Source organism: Dryobates pubescens, chromosome 10, assembly GCF_014839835.1.
Source record: "Dryobates pubescens isolate bDryPub1 chromosome 10, bDryPub1.pri, whole genome shotgun sequence".
Classification (NCBI taxonomy): domain Eukaryota; kingdom Metazoa; phylum Chordata; class Aves; order Piciformes; family Picidae; genus Dryobates; species Dryobates pubescens.
In genome coordinates, this window is record NC_071621.1 from 26,206,531 (window position 1) to 26,232,048 (window position 25,518).

The window sequence follows — 25,518 nt, forward strand, 5'->3', positions numbered from 1 at the left end:
ACAGCCTCTCTGGGCAGGCAGCTGCAGTGCTGATCGGGCCAGTAAGTACAGTTAAAGACTGTATTTTCAAAAGTACAGAGACTCAATTTTACCTTAAATGAATAGCTGAAAATTGAAAAGTATGGTTGGTTGCACAAGACAAGTCACAGAATGGACTTGTTCCTCAAAACAAACTGGGACACCCACAATGCTGCAATTGCCTTGAAAAGGGAGTCAAGGAATTTTGTACGCAAAAAACATGCAAGAGTATCAGAAAAATTTAAACAACAAATGCATGTGCTTTGGAGTAATGTCTTCATGGCAGGCATATTTGGGGCCTGTTTCAATGTGCTTACAAGATACTAATTTTTAAATTAGCCACTAATGTAATTTTTATCACAGTCAAGCTATCATTTTAATTATATAAAATTCCTAGTCAAAGAAAATATTCCTCACTTAACACTATTATTTAACACAATTTAGCCATCTCCTTGTCAGATATGATCTCACTCTTGTTCAGAAATGGTTTCTTTGTTTTATGTAGTGTAATTTTAAGTCCCTCTTGCCCTTCTACAAGTGAAGAGTTTGAATCTCCATACAAGATGCAAAGAATTTAGGATCTAGTACTAGCATTCTTCTTCAGGTTTAACAAAAAAATAACCACTTTCCATAGGGGGGTTGTTTTGCTGTTTCACCTAAGTTGTCATGCGTGTTTCATTTTTGGAAGAAGAACTGTGTTGTTTTACTATGTTTTTTAAAAGCTTGACTAGTGCTAAGCTGTCTCCATGCTCCACGCTCCTGTGCCATCAGGAAACTATCGTGCACTTGCATATAACCACAGTGAGCATTATTTAGGCTGTGTCCAATTTTAATTCTTGAATCAATTATTTTTCATAGCTTTCTAATACAAAAGAAACCTACACTTTGTAATTACTTAAGTTTTAGGTGAACTATCACCAACCATCAGCTCTCAGAAAAGAAAAAACACTGGATGCATTATTCAAGCTTGTTTGTGTCTCAATTCTAAACCATGTCCTGAAACAGGTATATAGAAAGCTAAGTGCATTCATCACCTTGAAAGGTGACCTAGATAGTTCAGAAAAAAAGCCTACTGCCCATCCCAGGCATAACACTGTTTCTTACCCCCACCAACAGTCTAAAGAAGAGGAAAGGAACCTTTTGCAGTGATAATTTGCACTCAGTGGCCACTCTGAAAGCCACAGTAATTTTAATTACCTACCACTTCCAATTTTTTTTATTCCAGGGGAAAAAAATTGTCCATGATAATTTACTGAAAATTTGTTCAAACCAGTGTAATATTTATTATAAAAAAAGGGATAAAGTCTGTAAATAGGTACAAATAACAGAAATCAGTTTTCATTTATTACTACTACAATGTATAGCATATTGATAGGTGTTTGACATTTACAATGGCAACTGCTTAATACAAAGCTCAAACCAGGAAGACCTAAGTATTTTACAACTGTTTGTAAGAAAACATTTGGCACAACTGTTATGTGACACACAATTATCAGTTGAACAACATAATGCTGAAATCAAATGATACATCATCTTTTCCTGTGTAACTCCATTACTTTAATTCCAGTATGTAACAGCAACTCTCCCATATTCTCTCCTTCATCAGCTCTCCTTTAAAAGCAAGGCCTAACAAAAAATTTCCAAGAAAACATCGTTACACCTGAATAAAGTAACCTGTAATTTGCCAGTTGTGGCCCAATGAGTTCACAGACTCAATAGAATGGTATTAACTTGGAAGGGACCTGTGTCATCTAGTCCAGCTCTCAAGAGATCTTTCTAAAAAGACTGTCCCCATTTTCCTTCTAGGCTCCTTTTAAGTACCGAAAGTCACTAAGTTCTCCTTGGACCCTCTCTTCTCCAGGCTGAGAGAATTCAGCGACATTTTCCAAAGTCTAAATTCCCTTTTTCAAAGCAGAACTCCTTGAAAACATTCAGTTAAAAAAAACCAAAACAAAACAAACCCACACCACTTAATGAAAATGGAACTTTAAACTTAACTAAATCTGCTAGACAACTAAATATTCTCAAATATTTGTGTCCTGAACAACTTTGACACCTGCAACATACACTAAAGACCTCCTAATTATACAGCTTCAGTTTCTCTTAGTATCAAAAATATCCCAAAACCTTACACCCCAAGAACATCTGAAACCTACCAGGTAAGGATTACTGAATCACCACTTCAAACCAGATGCACATTAGCACTTAAGCTTCTCAGAGTCTGTAATAGTTCCTCACTAACAAATATAACCACAAAAGAATTAAGAACATGCTTAGAAGTCTATTGGAACTAAATGTACCAAAACAGTGTGCATCCATTTTTAAGGTTCTTTTAAGGATCCTCACAATAATGCACAATACCCAAAGCTACTTGTGAAGGCTCCTGGTACTGCAAACTATTCCTCCTCCCCATATCAAACAGCAACATACAACTTGCTACCCATATCCTTCTGGCTCTCAAATACATATCTAAACAAACAAAGAAAAAAAGTGATAACAATATCCGAACAAAGAGAGTACAGTCTGCAATTATGAGTTCAATACACATTTATCATTTGACCTCTCAAAATTCCACGATCACTTCACAATTCCATGTGCAGTGCATGTTATACTGGTTGTGTGGGAATGTTTCAAGTTCAAAGTTAATCTCATGTCTTTTTGTTTCTTCGACAGACAGTATTCAATGTTTCTTCAAGTCTTTCCACGGCTTCTGGGCATGCCTATGCTTTTAGTATCTTGGAAACCTATCCTGTCCCTTTTGGTATAGCTGTGACAAAAGAATAATGCTTATGTTATGTTTTCAGTGATGCTGTTTACATACACAGGTTTCCAGATTTGCTGTTTGCACACAGAATATACACAACCACAGTCATCCCCAAAACTACCGAAACTGAACGTCCAAGGAGAAAATACAAACATACATGATGCAACATTACTGAACTTAAAACTACTCAGTACTGCACTCCCCTTTTCTCTTGCATTATTTGGTTTCTTAAAAATAGAAAGGGATGAAGAAAGAATCCAAAGCAATGTGCAGCACTGAGGTCATTCAGATATTCAAGTGTGAACTTCACAGTCAGGTGAAGAAATTTCTTGCTAGTAAAACAGTACTTTCAAAACGCTGTCCCTATAAACTTGGAGCAGAATGTACCAAGTAATAAAACCCAAAAGAAAAAGATCCCAAAATTTCATATCCTCCCCCAAAATATTTACTATTTCAGAGTTATCCTATTATACCATAAGTGCTGTGATTAACATTTAAACCTTCCAGCCAGCATTAGTTCAGAGCTAAGCTGGCTCTGTAATATGCAAGACCCCAGTATCAAATTTCTTGATTTGGAATTATTTTTAAGCACAACTGTTAACTGTCTCGAGAATAAATTAAAAAAAAATAAACCAAATAATAATAAATATGAAAGCATGAAGTTTAACAGATGGAAGAGTGAAAGTAACAGTAAGATCTGAAATCCTGTGTTGTGCACTGGAAGAGCTGAGACACTGTGCAGGTACACAGCCACCATGTACCAGGAAGTCCATTCTCACAGCAATGTCCAATCTGCATGCTCTGCACATTTTTGCACATTTCAACTGCATACAGGCGAGTTTTTACATCTAAAAATGAACATTGCTTAAGGACCAGTAAGTCTGTGTGTGTCAGGTTTACTACTAATACACTCATGATACACCATTAGAAAGAAATGTAACTAAACACCAGAGGGTTTTTTTTCAATTATATTTTTCATTAATAAAAAGTAACTATTGTTAATACAGTGACATCAAAAAAAGCCAGCAGTAAAAGGTCCATTCTGGCTAGTTTGGCCTTGCTGGCATGATTTTTATTTTTACAAGTCTTTGTTACTTAAGACTTCTACAGAGAAGTAAAATCGTGAGTAACAGGATAAATCGAAGGAATAACAACGTTTAATTTCAATTTATAGGTAAAAAAGTAATTACCTGCTTGTATTCACCAACGCAGTTCTGACAGCAGAATCTCTTCTGCTGTCCATCAATAGTAAGAATATTGTTTCCAGCTCCTTTACTGGGCAAATACTCCCCACAATGCTCGCAGCAGTTCATTATTAAACCATTTGCCATCCTGTATCTATTGAAGCAATGGTCACTGCACAGCTTATGAGTCATATTTTTAAAGCTAACTTCATGACGAATCTAAAAGATAGGAACAAAAAAAAGTATCCCATCAGCACACAAGCACAAAGTTGCCTGAAACTACTAGACAAGGCAGAACTCTTACACTGATGTAAAGTAACTAAAACCAGATCATACTAGCTCACTATTTAAGAGCAGGTATGTTTGAAATGATCATGAAATACAGAAACAGAAATAGGTGTTTCTGTTGCCTCCCAAGTTCTAGGGGAAAAAAAATAAATCTTGGGCCCATTTGCTGTTGTATCCTAGAAGCAAAGATCAGATAGGGAAGAATGTAACAACTGTACTATTAGAGCAGAAGGTCAATTCATGCAGTTTTACAAAATATTCAATTTACATGCTAACAATGTGGCATAGAAAGACTGGCCAGAGACATATGCTGTGTAAAGTAGTAGCCTGAATTACAGCAGGCTTAAATTAATATATTCATGAGAATTTATGTATATTCTATGTATCTCTCAAAATAGTTGCATAATCTTTCAAAACATACATGAAAAGAAGTAAAGAATAAGTCCTGACTTTTTTCAGTAGCAATTCTTCTATGTGTGAGACATGGGTTATAATTACAAGATTCTACACCTAATAAAATAGTTGACAGTAGCAACAAGATACCTGAAAACAGCACTTCATTTCTGAAACAATCCCCAGATAGTAACCTTTTAGAATTCTTTCTCCATGAATATTAAGCCAGCATACCTTAGTATCTCACTGCATATGAAAACACTGAATCGTATTTCAAATGTCCTTATTTTCAGTTTTCTTATTTCAGAATCTAAGTCATTCATATTATCATTATTGGGAAAGAGAGAAGAGAGGGGAGAAACAAAAAGTCAGGCAGACCTCAGTTAGTTTACCACAGATAGTGCATCTTGATTTATTCAAAGCTCCTTTTGAGGGACTCTGTTTATCTTCATAGAAGGATAAGCATGATGTACTACAAAACTCCTGGAAAGACTCACTTGAATCAACTTGAGCAACAATGGTACCTTTCATTGTTGTTATATCCCTGAAAGACAAAAAAACCAAACCTGTAGTGTGCTTGCCTACAAGTACAGCATGTATTTCAACAAGAACATACAGTACCTTATTCTTATAGTACATTCTCATATAGTACATTTATTCTTTCTTTTAATGCTTCCACTTCAAATCTGGTTTGTGCATATATAGCTGTTCCATGCAAAACACCAAGTTTAAGAGCGTTTTTTGCTACTGAGAATAATACAAGTACCATATCTTCCCTGCATACAATTTTTTTGGGGGGGTGGGGGTGGGGGTGTGGTGGTTATTTTTTCCCTCTGTTTTCAGAATTGATGTTAGCACACCATTAGTTTCCAGCTGTGACAAACACAATCTTACACAAAAAAACCCCAAAGCACACTTGAACTAGCCCTTTTGCCACTTTACACAAATGCTGTATTTGTGTTTCATATGAAAAATTCAGATTTGTAGAAGGAGGTGGTTTTTTCTTTATACAGAAGAAATGGTCTTCATTTGTATATCTCTCCACCATTTCCAGTATTAATCTCAGGATAATGAGAGGAATAGAGAAGGTTTTCTCCAAAGTACAACCAAATGCTAAAAATTCTACCTCAAACTTGCCTAGAATCTTTCTCATTCAAAAATCACACCAATGTAATGTGTTAAATCAGACACATCACCATCAATAAAATGAATCTGAAACAGAACAAACCTTTTAACCAGACAACTGTTTTTTCACTGAAATTAATTCTAGACTTGCTTGATTCTCAATTGTATGCTGCACATGCTGCAAAGTTGCTGAAACCATGCTTGGCATTGCACCTTTGTCATCAGTTCTCCCTAGCTTCTGAGGTAATTTCTAAGGCGGCTTCACTCAAAGAATCATAGAATGGTTTGGGTTGGAAAGGACCTTTAAAGGTCATCTAGTCCAACTTCTCTGCCATAAGCAGGGACCATCTTCACGACCAGGTTCTTCAAAAGCCCCATCCAACCTGACACTCTGTGTTTCCAGGGATGGGACATGTACCACCTCCTCTGGGTAGCCTGTTCCAATGTTTCACCATCCCCATAAAAAAAAAAAAAGGCTTCCTTATAAAGAAGGTAGATTTAGGGTAGATAGATTAAAACCATTACCCAATGTCCTTGGAAAAAAAAAAAAAAAGGCTGTCCCCATCTTCCTTCTAGGCCTCTTTTAATTACTGAAAGCCACTTTACAGTCTCCTTGGAGCTTTCTCTTCTCCAGGTTGAGAGAATTGCCAGTGACATTTCCCAAAGTCTAAATTCCTCTTCTAAAAACAGAACTCCTTGAAAATATTCAGTTAAAAACCCTTCAGGCAAATGGACTTCCATACCTAAATAAATCCTGCAAGAAGTCATCCAGCATTTCATCTAGCAAGTGTTTTTCCACAGGGCTGCCATCTCCCATTATACCCTCGCTGGTACTGATATCAAGGATTGCCCTGACTCAAAGGACCTTGCACTTGGCCATCAACCTCATTAAGTTCCACAGACCCACACCTTGAGCTTATGAAGGTCCCTCTAGATAGAATCCCATCCCTCAGGCATGTCAATCCCCCCCATTCAATCAGCTTGGTGTCATCTACAAACTTGCTGAGGGTGCACTTGAACCCACTGCCTGTCTCACTGATAAAGATACTAAACAGCAGTGGTTCCAGTAAGGACTCCTGTGTGATGCCCCTTGCCACAACCTCAATCTGGACACTGAGCTCTTGACCACTACCCTCAGGATCCAACCATTCAAACAATTCTTTGTCCACTGTACACTCCATCCGTCAAATCTGTAACTCCAATTTGGTGAGAAGGATGTTGTGGGGGATCAAAGGCTTTACAAAAATCCAGACAGATGATATCTATAGGTCCTCCCTTTTCCACTGATGCAATCACCATCACAGAAGATGACAAGGTTGGTCAGACAAGACTTGCCCTTGGTGGCTGTCTAGAATCACCTCCCTGTCCTCCATGTGCCTTAGCATAGCTTCTAATAGTCTCTATTTCATGATCTTCCCAGGCACTGAGGTGAGGCTGCACAGGTCAGTAGTTCCCAGGGCTCTCCTTTTTATCCTTTTTTAAAATGGGCACAATGTTGCCCCTTTTTCACTCACCAGGGAACTCACTTGAATTTTAATCCCTAGCTATCACATATCACAAATCAGAAGCAGTACAGAAATAAAAGTCTCCTCCTTTGCCTTGCCTTTTTTTTTTTTTTTTGGGGGGGGGGTTGGTTGTTTGTTTTATAAAGTTATGGAGGGAAGAAATAGTATTGGACAAAATCTTCATCTACTGACATCACAATGGATTGCCAGTTGGAGCCGACACTCGTACCTAGAAACCTTAAGACAAGAACGAGCTGAAAATGTTAGGAAAATGTTGTACACTTCCCTAGACAGGCACCCTTCAAAATGAACTTGTCTTCTTGCAGCAAAGGAAAACCAGATTTTGGCTTCCCCTTTGGCAAGCTAGCAAGGATTTGTGTTGGGGAGCGTTATCACTTCAATAATGCAAAACAAAGCCAGAACTCCTGCCCTGAGGAGCTTACACCACAACTCATAAACACGATTAACTTATATCAAAGCACATATTAACTTGTATCAAAGGGGACAAAGGTGAAGTCAAAAAGATTAACACCAGCCAACAAAAACTATAAACACTAAGGAAAATACCTTCCTTCTTATAATAAATCCTACAGTATTCACGTGGTTACAAAGGTTCAGAAAATTGCTGGAAGTGGTGTATGATAACATATGTAAGAATTCTGACTTTTTAAAGAAGTTATTGTTGGCTTCAATTTTTTCCACTTAAAATAACCTACATATTTAAACAAAATCTAAGCATTACCTATTAAAGTCTGACCTGTAAAGTATCATCACCATCTATCCAACCTACACTAAAGAGCTGCAGTGAAAGAATATAGGAACTTTAGCAAAATCCAGAACTGCTATCTGACAATGTTGTCTCTTTTAGTAGAAAGAGAACATAAAAACATGTATGGAGCAAAGAGTATCTCACTTCCTACTGTCAGGTAACAAAGCTATAGCAATAAAGCAAAAGAAGGCTGACTAAGATTTGGCTTCACAACAAAGCCAAACTACAGAGGAACAATTTCATGTGAATGCTGCCCTCTATTTAACTGTGATTGAGCAAGCAACTGCATACTAGTGGAAGAGCAAAGATCAACATCACCTCAAAAACTGCCAAAGGTGACTTCACAAAGGTTCTCTATAAATCAGATACGCTAAGGAAATAATTGAGTAAGCCCCCAAAGCAATAAATATTTTCCTCATCCAAAAAATGGAGTCTTTTCATTTAGGACTGGTTTGTATGTACCCTCTTACAATCTCTAAAGTTACAAGACAGCAGACATTTACCCATGAGTTTAAGATTTTGGGCATAAATAAGATTAATCCAATCTTCATCATTCTATGTAATACAGGTAACTAAATATGGTAGTCGCAAGATTACTTATAAAAAACCACCCAAACAAACCAGTGTATAAACACATACAAGCCAACAGAAAGGGCAGACAGCTCTACTGAGACAAGGGCTGAGAAAATAGGTGGTTTTTTTAAAAGCTAAATGTGCCAGACTTTCAGTGTACCAAACAATGCATAGACAGGACAGCAATACTTTCTAGAGTTTACTTTTACTGAGTTTCAGTAAAATAGGGAATTAAAAAAAATATATTCAGATCAGTAGCTTACATCTGAAGAAAAGCCACTAGTTCACCACACAGCACACTGAAGTTCAGCGAAAATGCATTGTTTAACTAGTGTCACTGCAGGGTGGGCAGTGAATATGTGCAAAGATCTCAGTACACTGAAAGAAGACATACAATACAGCTATTTTATATGCCTAACACTACAAGAGTACAATTATGGAAGTCATCTTTGGCAATTTTAAGTTTGGGAATTAATGAACCTAACCAGTAATTTAAAATAAGCCTCTAATTGTGCTTGTCACTTACTCTTTGCTGCCCATTTAACATATCTTTCGCTTCAAAAGTCATCATAGCTGCCCCAAACTATGAGGAAAGTCTAATGCTTCTCTTCTCCCTACACTACACTACCAACAGCAGAAGAGCTCCCAAATTTCTTCCAGCTTCCTGCAAGTACCAATTTCTCCTTTTAAAGCCTCATGACTTTATATCTTCATCAATCACAAGGAAGAGTTTCTGTACAACACATGGTCTGCTTTTCTGATGAAGAACTTGAGGTATAAAGAGTATCTTGTCATGGTATAAACCTTACTTGGACATCTAGCATATATTATTTTTTTAATCAGTAATTTTTCATGTATTGGCTTTCAGAGAAATAATCTGCCACACTTCAAATTCAAAAGCTGGTAAATTTTTTGTTGTTGTAGCAGACAGAGTGAATTCAACATTTCCAAACAACATCAAAGTGACACAATATATAGTCATATTTGGAACATTAACAAAGCAGTTATCATACGTGTATGAGAATCTCAAGTATTACTGGATTTAGCCGCTAATATGAATCAAAATGTTTTAAAAATCCCTTACTTTCTGCACATAACACAAAGTTTCTTTGGAGTGGGTTTGTGTGAGAATGATGAGAGGCAGGTAGTAGAACAAAAAAGGTGAGCAGATCCTTTTCGCTGATAGGCAGTCTGTCCCTTTTGCAAAGGCTTTTTGCAGTTTGCACATGTGACTTTAACCTGTTTAGAAGGCTGCTGCTGGGCAGAAGGCTGGAAAATCTGTTTAGGAAGTGATGCTACAGGTGACAAGGAATCCACACCTGGTTGCTTCTGATTCCTAGGGAAGGAAGCTGACTGGGATATCCAAGAATCTTGAAGAAAAAAAAACAAAAACAAACAAACAACAACAAACATACATAAAAGTGAACAGACATGTACATATATAGAGAATAATATTCATGGGTATGATCATGAAATCATTTTTCTGTTGGAACTAAAAATTCACAGAAGAAAGCTCATATTTCAGAAATTTACACTTAAAGTAAAGCAGTGCTTGACGGTACCACTCTCCATCGTTACAAAGCCTCAGAACATGAACAAATTTCAGGCTGGCCCCATCCTGCATCTACTGACAAGTTTTGCAGACCTCAGTTCACTTGAACTGGGTTTGTAAATTGGCAATTGTTATCTTCAGACAAACAAAACTGCAATTAAAAATAAAGACCAACAGAGAACATGCAGTTTCTAAAGCCTGAGATGCAAATGTTGCAAATGCGAAAGAATATGAGATTTTCACTAGTACCATAGCTTTAATAAGCATCATGCACATCCAGCCTCAGTGAAAAGCCCTAGAATTGATGTTCTCCATACTCCTTTTCCTGGTCCAGCCTGCAGCAAACAGCACTGCAGTCAGAGCAAAGCTCTTCATCTGGAATCTGCATCTGTTACCGACTCCTGTAAGAGTTCCTGTTTTTCTCAACAACCTTTTCAATGCAATGAATACTAAATGTGCAAACCGGCAAAGTCATCAGATTTCCAAGTCTTCCCCAGCAGAAATCAATGAACTGAGAAAATAATAGTTCATTAAATTCTGGCAGCACATAAATTCATGCCACTGTAATCCAGACTCTCTAGCCTTCCATCTGTATTTTTGGACTACTATGGCACAAAGTCATCTTTGCCCATTCTTTTGCAGCATAGCATCCCAGAGTAACTTGCACAACTGGTAGAACTGTTTCCAAGAGAAGCACACCTCGAAAGTCTGCATGCATCTGTTAAATCACATACTCAGTATCTTGGTTTGGAGCAGACTATATAATCCTTGGGGGGAATCCCCCAATAAAATGTTATTTCTAGACTTTCCTCTGGAATTTAAGATTTCATTTTAAATAACTATCTCCAGAATTTAGGAACACTGACGTTCTGAAAAATGCCAGGAATGATATATTCCTTCAGCACATTTTCAATAGTGTGTCAGACATCCCAAGCACTGTCACAGCACTTCAGACTTACCTTTTTATTCCCAGCATCTCAAACAGTACTTTACTCTTATTTACTGAAGAGTCAACACTTGCATAAATAGTACTTGTGCAACTACTTCTAAGTAAAGATTAAACACAACATTTAACATGAACTAAATAAAAATATTAAAGCTTTGACTGTCTTACTGCAGTAACTCTGGGTATTCCTGGAGTCTTATTACAACTAGCATTAATAAACAAAACCAGGGAAGAATATTTTGAATTCTGTAACTTCAGATAGCAAAAATCTTAACCTGACATCTGCAACTGTCCATACCTTATTGCTTAAGAGACATTATCTTAGTCCACAATCATTCACTAAATAGAAGGCACCCTTCCCTTATACTACTTTATAAAGTCGTCTCTTTCCCTAAGAGGGTTTTATTAGCAACATATTCTGATGCATAGTTTTAAAATTTATTTTAGAGACAAAGTTCCAAGAGCTCATGTTATGGCACCAAAAAATGTACACTCCTTAGAAAGTAGGAAATCACTTCCCAGTGTTACTGCAGCTCTCAAGGATATCCTATTTCTCAAACATGCAAGACAAGCTGGAAATTTACCCGTTGTAATGCTTGAGGGTAAAGCAAAGAGCTGGAATGAAGAGGGGAGGACTAAAAAGGGCAGAGGAAGCAGAAAAATACACATGGTTTGTGTGCCCTCTTCCACTAGAGGTGGGGGGTGGTCTCTTTTCTATACTACTAGAGGTGGGGGGTGGTCTCTTCTCCCAGGCAACCAGCACCAGAGTAAGAGGACACAGTCTCAAACTACGGCAGGGGAAATTTAGGCTTGAGGTGAGGAGAAAGTTCTTAACAGAAAGAGTTGTTAGCCATTGGAATGTGCTGCCCAGGGAAGCGGTGGAGTGACCATCTCTGGAGGTGTTCAAAAAGGGACTGGACATGGCCCTTGAAGCCATGGTTTAGTAACCATGAGGTGTTGGGTGACAGGTTGGACTTGATGATCTTTGAGGTCTTTTCCAATCTTACAGATTCTATGTCTACTACCTCACATAGTATTTATATCCTGGCAGCACCTCAAAATACTTTGGGATTCTCCTCACTTTCAAACCAGGCTGCCACCTCTGCAAAGGACCTGTAAAATCTGATTTCCATGTCATTGAACTGAGAAGGTGTATCACACTTCCTTAGTTGATTCCTGGTAAGTTTCTATGTCTCACTGCCCTTATGTCTTGATTCTTCAGGTTCCTACATGCAATTCTTTAATGGCCATGTTTACGAGACACTAGTTTCATGTTCAATTTCTTCTTACTACAATGGCTATTCAGGGTGTTCTCATTCTGTCTCACTTATTTCTGCTCTAAATTGCTATAAAATTATTTCTTACTCTCATTTGCATTAATATATTTATTTGTGGAGTCATCTTGCAAAAAAAAAAAAAAAAAAGGCAAAAGACAGGTTCAATCAATGGATGTCTTTAAAAAGAGACTTGGAGCAGAGGTGGGGAAGAAAACAGTAGTAGGTTTTAGAGAGATACGCAGCACTTGAAAAACATTCAGCTCCATCTGCATTAATGACCTGGTCAGATATGTGATATTCTGAATTGCATCCTCAATGTAGTAGGTGTTTGCTCTGACTTTGGAGCAGCATTGATGCACAAAACTACAACTCATTCAGAAAAAACAAACTTAAGATCCAGTCCAAAAACACTCAAAACTCATCTCCATAGACTTCTGTTCATCTGCCTGGACAGAGAGGGACCTGGGGGTGCTGATTGACAGTTGCCTAAACATGAGCCAGCAGTGTGCCCAGGTGGCCAAGAGGGCCAACGGCATCCTGGCCTGCATCAGGAACAGTGTGGCCAGCAGGAGCAGGGAAGTCATTGTGCCCCTGTACTCTGCATTGGTTAGGCCGCATCTTGAGTAATGTGTCCAGTTCTGGGCCCCTCAGTTTAAGAAGGACATCGAGACACTTGAACGTGTCCAGAGAAGGGCAACAAGGCTGGGGAGAGGCCTTGAGCACAAGCCCTATGAGGAGAGGCTGAGGGAGCTGGGATTGTTTAGCCTGGAAAAGAGGAGGCCCAGGGGGGGACCTCATTGCTCTCTACAACTACCTGAAAGGTGGTTGTAGCCAGAAAGGGGTTGGTCTCTTCTCCCAGGCAACCAGCACCAGAACAAGGGGACACAGTCTCAAGCTGTGCCAGGGGAGGTTTAGAGTCAAGTTGAGGAGAAAGTTCTTCACCAAGAGAGTCATTAGTCATTGGAATGTGCTGCCCAGGGAGGTGGTGGAGTCACCGTCCCTGGAGGTGTTCAAGAGGGGACTGGACGTGGCACTTGGTGCCATGGTCTAGTCATGAGGTCTGTGGTGACAGGTTGGACTCTATGATCTTTGAGGTCTCTTCCAACCTTGGTGATACTGTGACTTTTCCAAGAACTCTGATATGGTCTCCTGCAACATCCTTGCGGCTAAATTTGAGACATGGCTTTGATAGGAAAGGAACTGGCTGGATGGCTACGTCCAAAGAATTAGAGTTAACAGCCCAAACAGAAACCAGTAACAAGCTGTGTCCCTTAAGTGTTTCTACTGAGACTTACACTATTTAGTATCTTCATCAATGACATAGGGAGATTAAGTGCACTCTCAGCAAATTTATACTAAGACTAAACTTAGTGGTGCAGCTGATAAAAGGAAAGGGACACCATCCAGTGGGACCTTGACAGGCTCTAAGAACAGGCCCTCATGAACCTAACAAGGCCAAGTGCAAGGTCTTTCACCTTGATCAGGGCGATATTCAGTATCAACTGAAGAAACAATGTATGAGAGCAGCCTTGCAGAGAATGACTTGGGGGATACTGGTGGGTGAAAAACTGGGCATGACACACCAATGCGTGCTTGCAGCCCATGAAGACAATTGTATCCTGGGCTGCATTTAAAGCAGCATGTCCAGTAGGTCAAGTAAGGCGATTCTTCCCACTATGCTCTGGTAAAACTTCACCCAGAGTAGTGTATTCAACTTTGGTGTTCCCAGTACAAGACAGACATGGGACTGCTAAAACAAATCCAGAGGAGAGGCACAAAAATCAAAAAAAGCCAGAAGGCTAGAACACCTCTCCTGCAAAGAGCGGCAGAGAGTTGTGGTTGTTGAGCCTTAAGAAGATGGCTCCAAGAAGATGGTATAAAGGGAGCTTTTAAGAAAGATTGCAAGATGCTTTTTACCTCTAGCAAAAAGACAAGAGAATTACTTTTAAACTGAAAAAGTAGATTCAGATTTGACATGAGGAATGTTGGTTTGTTGTTTTGAGCCAGCAGTGTGCCCAGGTGGCCAAGAAGGCCAACGGCATCCTGGCCTGCATTAGGAACAGTGTGGCCAGCAGGAGCAGGGAGGTCATTGTGCCTGTACTCTGTATTGGTTAGGCCGCACCTTGAGTAATGTGTCCAGTTCTGGGCCCCTCAGTTTAAGAAGGACATTGAGACACTTGAACATGTCCAGAGAAGGGCAACAAGGCTGGTGAGAGGCCTTGAGCACAAGCCCTATGAGGAGAGGCTGAGGGAGCTGGGATTGTTTAGCCTGGAGAAGAGGAGGCTCAGGGGAGACCTCATTGCCCTCTACAACTACCTGAGAGGTGGTTGTACCCAGGAAGGGGTTGGTCTCTTCTCCCAGGCAACCAGCACCAGAACAAGGGGACACAGTCTCAAGCTGCGCCAGGGTGAGTTTAGAGTTGAAGTGAGGAGAAAGTTCTTCACCGAGAGAGTCATTAGTCATTGGAATGTGGTGCCCAGGGAGGTGGTGGAGTCACCATCCCTCGAGGTGTTCAAGGGGAGATTGGACGTGGCACTCGGTGCCATGGTCTAGTCATGAGGTTTGTGGTGACAGGTTGGACTCGATGATCCTCGAGGTCTCTTCCAACTGTGGCGATACTGTGATACTGTATCTGAAAAAGTCTGCTATGCAACTTCTTACATCCTATTTCTGAGCTACAAGCAGTGGGTTTTAATCCACGATCTTCAAATTACATAAATCGAAGTGTTTTTAACACCATTAGGCTTAAACTAACTAAAGCAGGAGTCTCCATGTCCATGGGAATTGTTTTGGAAATCTTGAAATCAGAACAGATGGAACAATGCTGATCCACAAAAAATATTACCCTTCCCAATCTTAGACTGGAACTGTGTAGAATCTATTAAACATAATCAAGATCAAATGCCTCCTGTCATATTACCAAAGTTGCTGACAAGCAGGGTTAACCTCTACGGAACAACACTGAAACTTAAATCTTGAAAACTTTTCCTTCACATCTTTGTAAGGACCAAAACCTGTACATAGTATGCAGCTACTGGATTTCAAGCTTTTTCTTGGTTGGTCATAATTTCCACTATAGCCATTTTCACTCTCCCCCTGTTTCCTTCTCACATTCATTTCCATTTTTCTAATTCCTCCCATGTGGTATTTTTCTCCTTCCCCTCTACCTGTGCAGCCCTTCCTGCTTCCTTTTGAACCTAATGCTCTTTGCTTTTCACATACAAAGACTGCAGCCATAAAAAAAGAATCCTATATATGTACACTTTAAAATACATCTCATATCCACATGGAAACTCTTTTCCCCTCTCCCTTCTGAGTGACTCTTTTCATCAAGTACTTAAAAAGACTTCCAGCCACTATTCCTGTCACTCTGAGCTCAACCTATTTCAATACTGCTACGGTCCTAGCCTATCAGACTTCTCATCAGCAAAATTCTGGTACATCTCTGTTAGCTGCAACCAAAAAATGGAAGTTCAGTAGTTTAAGGGAAAAGACATCCTGATGTTTTTATGATGCACTTTCCTCAAGAAAAACAAAGGTACTACTTTTAGGTAACAAATGCTTGAGGTTCTCAGCCACAACAACTTGACCGTCTACAGTAACACAATTATCATCCAACATGCCTAAGATTAACTAGCAGGAGAGGGACTGTTAGTCTTAAAAAGAAAGACTGGGAACTGAGATTCTAGATTATTCACTGAGATATACAGATTGGTAAAAAAATGCAGCTTTCAACTTCAGAAATCAAATTTCTAAATCAGTTTCAAGACCCCAAAAAAACCCCACAACCTAACACTCGAAGTTTAGCTTCATACTTCTGTACAAATGCAGATTACTATATATAAGCAAATTAAAGAACTCTGCTATTGAAACATTCATTGAAAAACAAGTTAAAAAATAACCCATGTTTTAATAATGGTATGAGTAAGTTAAGAAACTGCATTAACAAAGGTCTACTGCACCTGGATTGCAACTGTTTTAAGTTTTCCATTTAAAATGACCCTAACCAGTCTTGAGTTGAACTTATAGCAAAATTGGCACTTTGGCTTTCCAGTGCCTCTTCTAGCCAACCAGGGCAGCAGAGTACCAGTTTGTTACAACTTGGAAATCTTAAATTCTGTGGAATAGCAATTTCAGAAGCCCATTAATGGCTGCTCTATTTAGCTTTTAGCAATACCTGTTTACTTGTTAAATCAGCAGATAATATACTGCTATTTACACAGATATACAACAAATCCAGTTAATTCAAACCAATTAATATTGTATTCTATAAATACATATTGTCCAAGGCAACTAAACAGCAATAATAAAATGTGTATAACTTACTGCCAGAATACACAAGCCCACAAGTAACTTGGACTCTGCTTTAAGTATTGTCAATCCTGAGAATTGCTCAGTATGCAATGAATTTCAAGAACCAGCTACTTAAAACTAATGATTAGACATTCAAATTCGTTTTATGCATGTTAAATTACATTCAGATGGCAAGACAACAGATCAGTAAAATAATACCTAAATTGGATGCGTTATACCCGTCATAGAACACCACAAAAAGATAAAGTTACACAGATACACTGAACTTTTTTTGTGTCAGCTAAAGGGGTACACTAAAGTCATAAAGAAGCTTTGCTCTAGGAACAAACAATTGTTTTTCAAAATATCTGAAGGAAGTACTAACTACTTAACTGGGATAGTTTACCTACCTAGCACATTATATCATTGAGCAAATTCTATTCTGGAGTCAAAGATAAGGTTGTGATGAGGATGAAGGGAACCAAGATCTTCCACACAAATTAAGATTAAAAAAAATATAAGCAGTGCCACTCCCAAAACCATTTTAATCAAGTATCCTGTTATTTATTTCCCATTTTTAAAGGAAATATTCAGGGTTGCAACTTACCAGGATTATGATGAGTCACAGATTCTCCATTTTGAAATACATCTCCAGCCACGTTCATTCTACCAGGATTGAAAGGTCCTACACCAGTCTTGGTCTGTGAAGTCAAAGATGGGGTGTATGTTTGCATATTAACACCAAAATTACTTGACTGCAGTCCGTTAGATACATCTCCCAAGTTGGCATTCTGCAGTGATGTTACATGTGTAATCATTAAGTTCATGTCACGCCCTTCAGCATTTTCTAAATGACCATCACTCACAGAGCTCACAGCACCTGATTCTAATGTAGTAACATTAGCAATCTGAATTTCAGAGTCTGGTTCTGTGGTAATACCACTATTACCTATTCCTGAATTTACCTTACTTCTCGAAAAACTGGAAGCTGAGAATTCCATATCGTTGGTTCTATTTTTACACTCTGGAAGCCTTCGTTCATTAAAACCGGAAGCATTCTTCTCTTGTCCTTGATTCGTTTCAATGTCTTCTTCATCATCAATAATAATAGTTTCACTTATACTCCCCTTCTGAGAATTTAAGTCTTTTGGAGGAGGAAGCACTTTGCAGTCATTCCCCTGAAGTTCTTCATTTTTGGATGATGTAAATGTAGTGTTCCTTTGATCTGCTATCAGTGATGTAGAATTTTGTGGAGGTTGTACAGGTTCAATGAAAACTACATCATCATCATCTTCTATAGCCGAGTTTTGGAATTTACTAGGTCTAGAAACTAATGAACTTGGAGGACCACCAAATGTATTTCCTACGTTTGCAAGACCTGCTGCCATGGTGGGATTCCCTAGTAGATCAGAAGTATGTTCAGACAGTTCTAATCCTCCCAGAGGACCCGCATCCATTCCAAATCTGCTGTTTAAAGAAAAACATAAAGCAAGAAAAAAAACACCCAACTTCAGAGTTAAGATGTAACTTCATGGCAACTGTTCCTCAAAATAAAGTAAAACCTGGAGCTATTAATTCTGTAGTTATTTTCTTCCTGAGATCTTGTAAAGTAAAAACAAAGTTTCTCAATGCTCTTTGAATGTTTTAACATTCATTTACACACTAACCCTATAGTAGCAAAAAAAAAAACCAACCCAAAAGCACCTTGCCATCACAAACATTTTCTAAACAAGAGCTACATACTGTAGTTTAGCAACAGATACATACACAGGAAATAGATATTTTGGTGGCATTTGTTACATGATCCTGACTTCTCAGCCCCTTTCCTACCCATATCTGCATGCAATCATCCTGTAACACCGCTTTTGCCAGACTGCAAAGCAAGATAAAAAGTTAAGACATGCAGAAAGAAAATTAGAACTTTTAGTGAATTTCACCCTCAGAAATCTTTAGAGTTTCAGTATCAGCAGATTTACACAGTGAAAGTCTAAAATGCATACTCATAGGACAAAAAGGGGGGAAAAGGTATAGTTTTCCATGTTAATTATTATGAATTTGGACTGATTTTCTCCTAACCCCCCACTGCCAAAGCCCCCTAGGTAGCCCCAGTATTACTGGAACGCAGAAGTAAGCAAAAGGGATATGGAACCACTGCACATGACAAGAACAGATCCATTACTGAGCAGCAGAAGGTGCACACCAACCTCTCATTTCTAGTCACTACCAGACACAACAAATTTGAGGCCCAGACTTACTACCTCACGTTACACTGCAGAATTCAACAATTACCTTTTCTATTCTTAACAGTAAAAAATGCTTCCTTCAGGTTACTTCCCAATAGTTGTACTTCCTGGGGGATTCTGTTTGCTTTTAGTAATTGTTCAGTCTGGGGAGTCGCTTGAATTCATTGTAGAATTTACAATTATAAAATGAATTAAATGAATTAAAAAATGAATAAAATGAATTAAAAAAGGCAACCTGGATATATGATTTCTGTAGCTGTAATTCCAAATTGATACATAACTGGTGCTAAAGGACTTAAGAGCTCTCTTAAAACATCTGTACTACAAATCAGTAAATTAGATGGATCTTGATATACACAAAAATACAGATGTAACCACATGGTAATTTGGTTATGTCTTGGAGTGGGCAACAATGTGTGACATCACTGAGCTTTTGTGAAAGGCCAGAAGTAGCCTTCTGTGCCTTTTTCTTTTTATTTTTAAAATAAATCCTTTAGAAAGTGAGGTAAATAGAAAAAGTAGAAATACCCTGCTCATAAATACTTACCCATCCAGAAATCCACTGCAATCTCTTTACCTTAATAAGCTGCTCCAAGAGCTTTTAGTTTCTTTTCTGTGGGGAACCTGCTCTTCTTGTATCAACTTGCTACCCTCCACAAAAGCAGTGTGTTCTGAAACAGGGTTAAAACAAACATTAGATGTCCAAAACAATTTCTTCACCTGAAATCTCTCCTATCAACCATGTTAATTAAACCAATTCTAAATTTTCAAACCTGAATTTTATCACTATCATCCTACAGAAGGAGACAATGTCAGTCTGTACAACCATTGCCATGAGTAAAGTAACAATACTACTGTTTGCTTGAATTTTCTCCACTCTGTGACATTTCTAGAATCCTTGCTTTGATGCTTTATAGAGAGATGGAAAAAAAACCACAGTGTTTGGTAGAGACAGACAGACACAACTACAATTAAGTAATCAAATACTAGAAGTAAGTAGTGTATTTCCTTAATAGTCTATCACAGATAAATGATTCAAAGAAACCCAAGCAGTAACATTTCTTAGCTTTAGGTCATCCCACTTGATGCCTGTATCAGACTACACTATGCTAAAATTAGGATACAGCAAAAGCAAAATCACAGAATATACATTATAAACCAGACTTAGAATGCAATATAAACCCATATTAGTAATTTCCAAATTTTATACATGCACTTCAGTGACCCTTCACACAGGTTCAAGCATCCATAGCTCATATTAGCACATGTGATCATTCACAAGGGACTGAAAACATTCAAAGTTCAAGGCTATATTTATTCTTAAGGTTTTATAACCGTCATTAGTTTCCCCAGATTTGGCAGCATTTTTAAAATAGAGAGCATCAACTGATCTACTGTTTGAGGACAGTCCTTAAAATCCCTAGACAGTAAAGAGGCCCAAAGAATAAAGCTCAAATATTCTTCTGCACATTTACAACATTAGTCAAGCCCTCTTGACCATTAACTGAGCAGGAGTCGGGGTGGAGTGATACGGGACAAGCAAACAAAGCTGTGAACCAGATTAATCCTAGAAGAGAGGCGACCACCTTTTAATTCCTTCATATGTTAGCCTGACAGCCAAATGCCCTTACGTAATAGCATTTGAAGTGCAATAAAGGTAACATTCAATTGGAATGAAAGAGGTTTTCTCATGAGGTGAGGGGGGGAATATTATGAATGGACCCGACTTGTACCTCCCTGGAAATCAGTCGGTTACACTGATGATTAATTGAATCCAATATTCTCTTTTACCTATCTTATTTTACCCTCTAGGGCTGAGTAATTCTAGTTTAGATTTCCCTAGACTTCCTCTTGCTGAAAAGAATTAATCCAGTTCACTGATTCTTTAAGTTTCCCAGGTTTACTCCACATATTTTATTTCTTGACAAGGACAAAAGCATCACAAGCATATAAAGCTTTTAATACACCTGAACAGATTGGAGCAAAGACGAGGTGCCAGACTATACACTGGGCCTGACTCAAACCTCTGCTATTCCTGGTTTTACAGATCTTTAGTAGAAAGACAGACTTGTGCTGGATTATATGATACATGCACATAGTATGTAGCAACAGTAAGATTCAAACCATCTATCTTTTTGCCTAAATATATTATTTTTCCCATTACAGCGCTTTAAAAAACAGGTTTTCATGACCTAAATTATTAGGTATGATGTAAATATAATAAAATATCATGTGCTTAACTGTTACTGCATAGTCTTAAGTAAAATCTGCATATTTCCTCACAAATGTCAGTTCCTACTTCTGCAAGACTCAGCAACAAAACTACTACATTTTCCCCCCCGCCAAGACTTTGTTTTCTAAAAAGGCCAGTACCAAGCAGAAACACCAAAAACCTACATAGGCAATGTCCCCACCAGTATTTCTGAATTAATATCTAAAAAAACCAATAATTAAAGAATGACCTACAGAGTGAAAAGAACAGGTTGAAAATAGGAAACACTTCACAACCGGTGACAGTAAAAGATAAGGTTTTATGCTAGCACACAAGCACCAAAATTACCACAGGAGGGAAACAGAGGCACCACCAATATACAACACACCTTCCTAAACCAGGCTTTGTGTCCTCCTTCTAAATTAGGCTACATCACTCTATGAATGTTTTCATGCTGAAATAGTTACAATCCCATAGCTTCATTCACAGCTTAATAGCTGGAAGAAATAAAAGGTAAAACACAGGCCCTTCTCTAAAAGTATGGCAAATACTACAGCTTTTAAGACAGCTAGGTAATATTTCACAGATCCGGTCTTTACTCCATCGCTGAATGATGGAGTTCTAAATTTATTATGAATTCCAGAAACTGAGGTAGGGTGAGTCTCTAGCAAAAAGAAGAATTAATTTTTTTTTTTTTTTTTTTAAATCAACTCCATTTTAGCAAAAGCAGAAACTAGAATTTAAAAGCCTTAAGTGACATTAGTAACACTAGGGATGAAGGTGATGGAAGAGCAGTCATGATAAAGTAGACTTGGAGCAAAGTCACAAAATTCTAAAGGAGTCACTGAAATCCAGCCAAAACTAACTTCTACTGACACAGTGCACTTGAAACACACCCAAAGTAAGACCAGCATATCCAAGTGCTTCCACATAAAGGCTAGAAGCCTAAGAAACCAAAAACCTGAAAGACCACATTTGAGAGTATACATGACTGAGGCATCTTCAAAACTGAACAGTCAACAAGATTCAGAAGACAGTATTATACTGTCTCAATAAGGAAGCAGAGATTCATCTACCCACTGAAGGAATACTATTTTGTGCTAGGAAAGCACAGTAAATTATTTACCTCAACAGGTATTAAAAATCCATACCCAAACTAAAAGAAACAAATGTATTAATGGTATACTATCAATCATTTCCACTGAGTGATAGCATCTGAGAGATAAGGGAAAGAAAGACCACAAAAGTAGTAACTGAAGACATCAACTACCTCTCTGCAGACTAGGGGAAGAGAGCAGAAAACAAAACCCCCAACCCAAAACCAAACTAAAACCACCACCAACAAAAAAAAACCCAAGCAAACCACAAAACCAAACCACAATCTCTTAATGTCAAGCCACACAACACAGCTGAAGACGTAATTATCCAGACATCATATATTTAATGAAATCCCAGGGGAATAACAAAATATTTTTAAAAATAACAAAACCCAAATAATTAATTACTTCAAAAAGGAGAATGGAAGTATGAGGAACCCTAGTAATTAAATTTATTAAATTAATATTAATTAAATTAAATGGAACAGCTAAAATACAAAAGCTTCTTAAGAGCATGAAGCCATTTCAAAATTCACCATATTAAGTATAAAACCTATCTAAAAGGCCTCCAAAACTCCTGTCATGAAGTCTCCAAGCTACAAAGATGCTGGAATTGCATGAGAAGTGAAAAATAGGGCAAATACATACTAAACTTCCCTTTTACTGGGCAGTGTTCAAGACTGGCTATGGCAGAGCCAATCTTTGTCCAAAATGTCAATTTTTGCTAACATTATATACATTAACATTTTCCTAAGGAGATCCCAAGAAGCCTGAAATACAGTAGAAAACATGGAAGACATTCTTTGCATCAGTTCCCAGTAAGGAGAAAAAAAAAAATAAAATCAGGGAAGAGCACATCTAAGCTCTCTTTCCAGGGGTCAAGTCAGGAGAAAAATGTCCTATCAAATGCTAACAGAAGAGAACTTTAGAACAAATTGCCAGGGTCACACAGCATTCTCAAGGTTTTTACAGACAGCAATTTTATATTTCAGTATCTGTAACCAATTACTTACCAATTAATTCAAACTAGAGTCCTACCTCTATCACTAAACAGACTAATAAAAACTACAACTGAAAAACAGTATGTAAGGAGAAATAGTTAACATGGCTTGTACAGAGAAAAGGTAATGCCTCACAGGACTATTGGAGAGATCTTTTGGAAGCTTTATGTACCTGTGAGCAACCCTGATTAAACCTGTATACAGTACTGAAGACTTCCAAAAGACATTCTAACATGTTCCTCATTGAAAACTGCAGCAGAAATGATCTTAATGAAGATCTGAGAAATCCAGTGGAGTTGTAATTGAAAAGAAAAATATGTGGGTTTTGTTGTTGTCACAATAAAGAGAAGTTACCAGAGGGGGTCCAAAATAAAATTATATAGGTCAACATACATAAATCAACCATAGTGATTATCAAAGTGACAGTTTCCTAATCACACAAAATTATTCACAGCAGCTGCAAACAGAAACTGGTTATAAAGAACTACAGAAGAATATCACAGTACTGAATGGTCACAGAGTATGGTAGGCCAAATCACTAGTGATAAATGCAAGGTAATAAGCAGGCAGAAAACAGTAACTACACACATAGCAATTATCCTAACGTGGAAGTTGAAGATCCAGGTTACAACTCTTTCAAATCAAAGATACTCATACATCAGTGAACAAACAGTATAAAAAGAAGAATCATGAACAATGCGGAACACATTTGTGAACCACGTTATTTTATCATGAGATGTTCAGTCACTTCCCTTGTCAGAGAAAGGGAAAGATGAGTTACATGAAAAATTTATATGAAAGGGAAAATCCTCCTGTAGAAGAAAGACAACTCAAGGAAGATGACAAATTGAAGAAAAAGGGAAAAAAAAGATGCAGAGTTATGACCAGTGTCTCTCAAAACACAAAGGCACCTAGCGACGTAATTAAGTAGCTTTAAGATCTGAGTCACAGCTGTAGAAATAAATGCACTGAAGACTGTTAAACACAGTGGTCCAAAGCCAACTCTACAGAAGTTCTTAGCCAGCCAATTGCTGAAAAACAACCCAGATGCAGAAAAAATATGCAGTAATTGCCAAGTTTCTATTCCTTGATATCACCGTTGCAAATAGGTTACTGAATTATCTACTAACCTAGTATAGAAATTAATCTACCCTAGTAGAGGAATAGTAGTATTCTTGCATGCAGAAGAAAGATCACTAGCTTCACAGAAGCTTTATTCACTTACCCAAGATCTGAATTCTGGCCTATGACTGTCAAGCTGACTTCAGCTGGGGGATGCATGTCAATATTTACACAAAATAATCAGCTAAGAGACTAATCTGAACACATCCTGATGGTCTGTCAGACTACACAGATAATTCCTGACCCCGACATTTCTTTGACCATAACACCATTTAATTCCTTACTTGGCTGTTTACAAGGGTTCTTATCTTTTCTTATTACAGAAAGTCAATTTTTAATCACTCAACTCTTTATAAGTCTAATGATCAAAAACTTAGTCTACTATAAAGACTGTATGCTGCTACCAAGAAGCTCCCTAGCTTAATAGTATGCTGTAACAACTTGGTACAACTCAGGAATGTTCACTCCCTACACAACCAGATGCAAACTACATAGCGTGGCTGTCTTGAGGTATTAACCATCAACTGAATCCCAGTGGGTGACTGTCACAGTTCACACCAAAAGTAAACCACTCCAATCAAAATCACCTTTAAGTAGCTCCTTTACATTGTCACTGAGGTGGTCTAACAGCCCAACTATACCCACTTGTAAGAGTTTGAAAGTACTAGAAAAGCAAAAACAATAAACCATTTTAAAAGGGCTGCAGCTTAAGCCAGTTCTAAACTAAATCTGAATGCTGCTAGTGCAGTTCAGTCTCACTTTGGGTAGTGAAAATGTATATAGTGGACAGACTCCTTTTCAAGCAGAACTCCATGGCAGAAAAAAAGGAGCTGGTAGGGCCCTTCTGGGCCATCAGATATAAAACACTTACCTCAACTAACCACTCAGTGAAGCCATTTTTGTAAAACACTGCCACTACAGACATTCAGCATTTTTTATTGGGTGGGGTATTTTGGCATTTTCTTTACATTGAGTTTCCTCCTTGTATTCTTTCTGAGGGATACCTAGTCATCAACCCTAGTATTTTGTGCTCAGGTATGTGGTAGCTCACTTACTGGCAACTTTTACATCTGACTTTTTCAGAAGTTGTAAGACTTTTGAAGGCCTACAGACTCACTTTATTATGGTATCAGGTGGCACAGCTGCTTCTGCAAC

The 25,518-nt window shown here is 38.1% G+C and overlaps 1 protein-coding gene across 1 annotated transcript in view; it reads right to left on the reverse strand.

The window, feature by feature from the left end:
• ZMYM2 (zinc finger MYM-type containing 2) overlaps nt 1-25,518 on the reverse strand; it is a 94,509-nt gene that overhangs the window by 54,595 nt on the left and 14,396 nt on the right. The window contains exons 4-8 of the mRNA XM_054164568.1: nt 19,509-19,602; nt 17,296-18,155; nt 9,704-9,989; nt 5,026-5,191; nt 3,973-4,185 (exon numbers count right to left, since the gene is read on the reverse strand). Of these exons, the coding sequence (XP_054020543.1) occupies nt 3,973-4,185; nt 5,026-5,191; nt 9,704-9,989; nt 17,296-18,145 (1,515 nt within the window). The 5' untranslated portion in view covers nt 18,146-18,155; nt 19,509-19,602. The remainder of the gene's footprint in view (nt 1-3,972; nt 4,186-5,025; nt 5,192-9,703; nt 9,990-17,295; nt 18,156-19,508; nt 19,603-25,518) is intronic.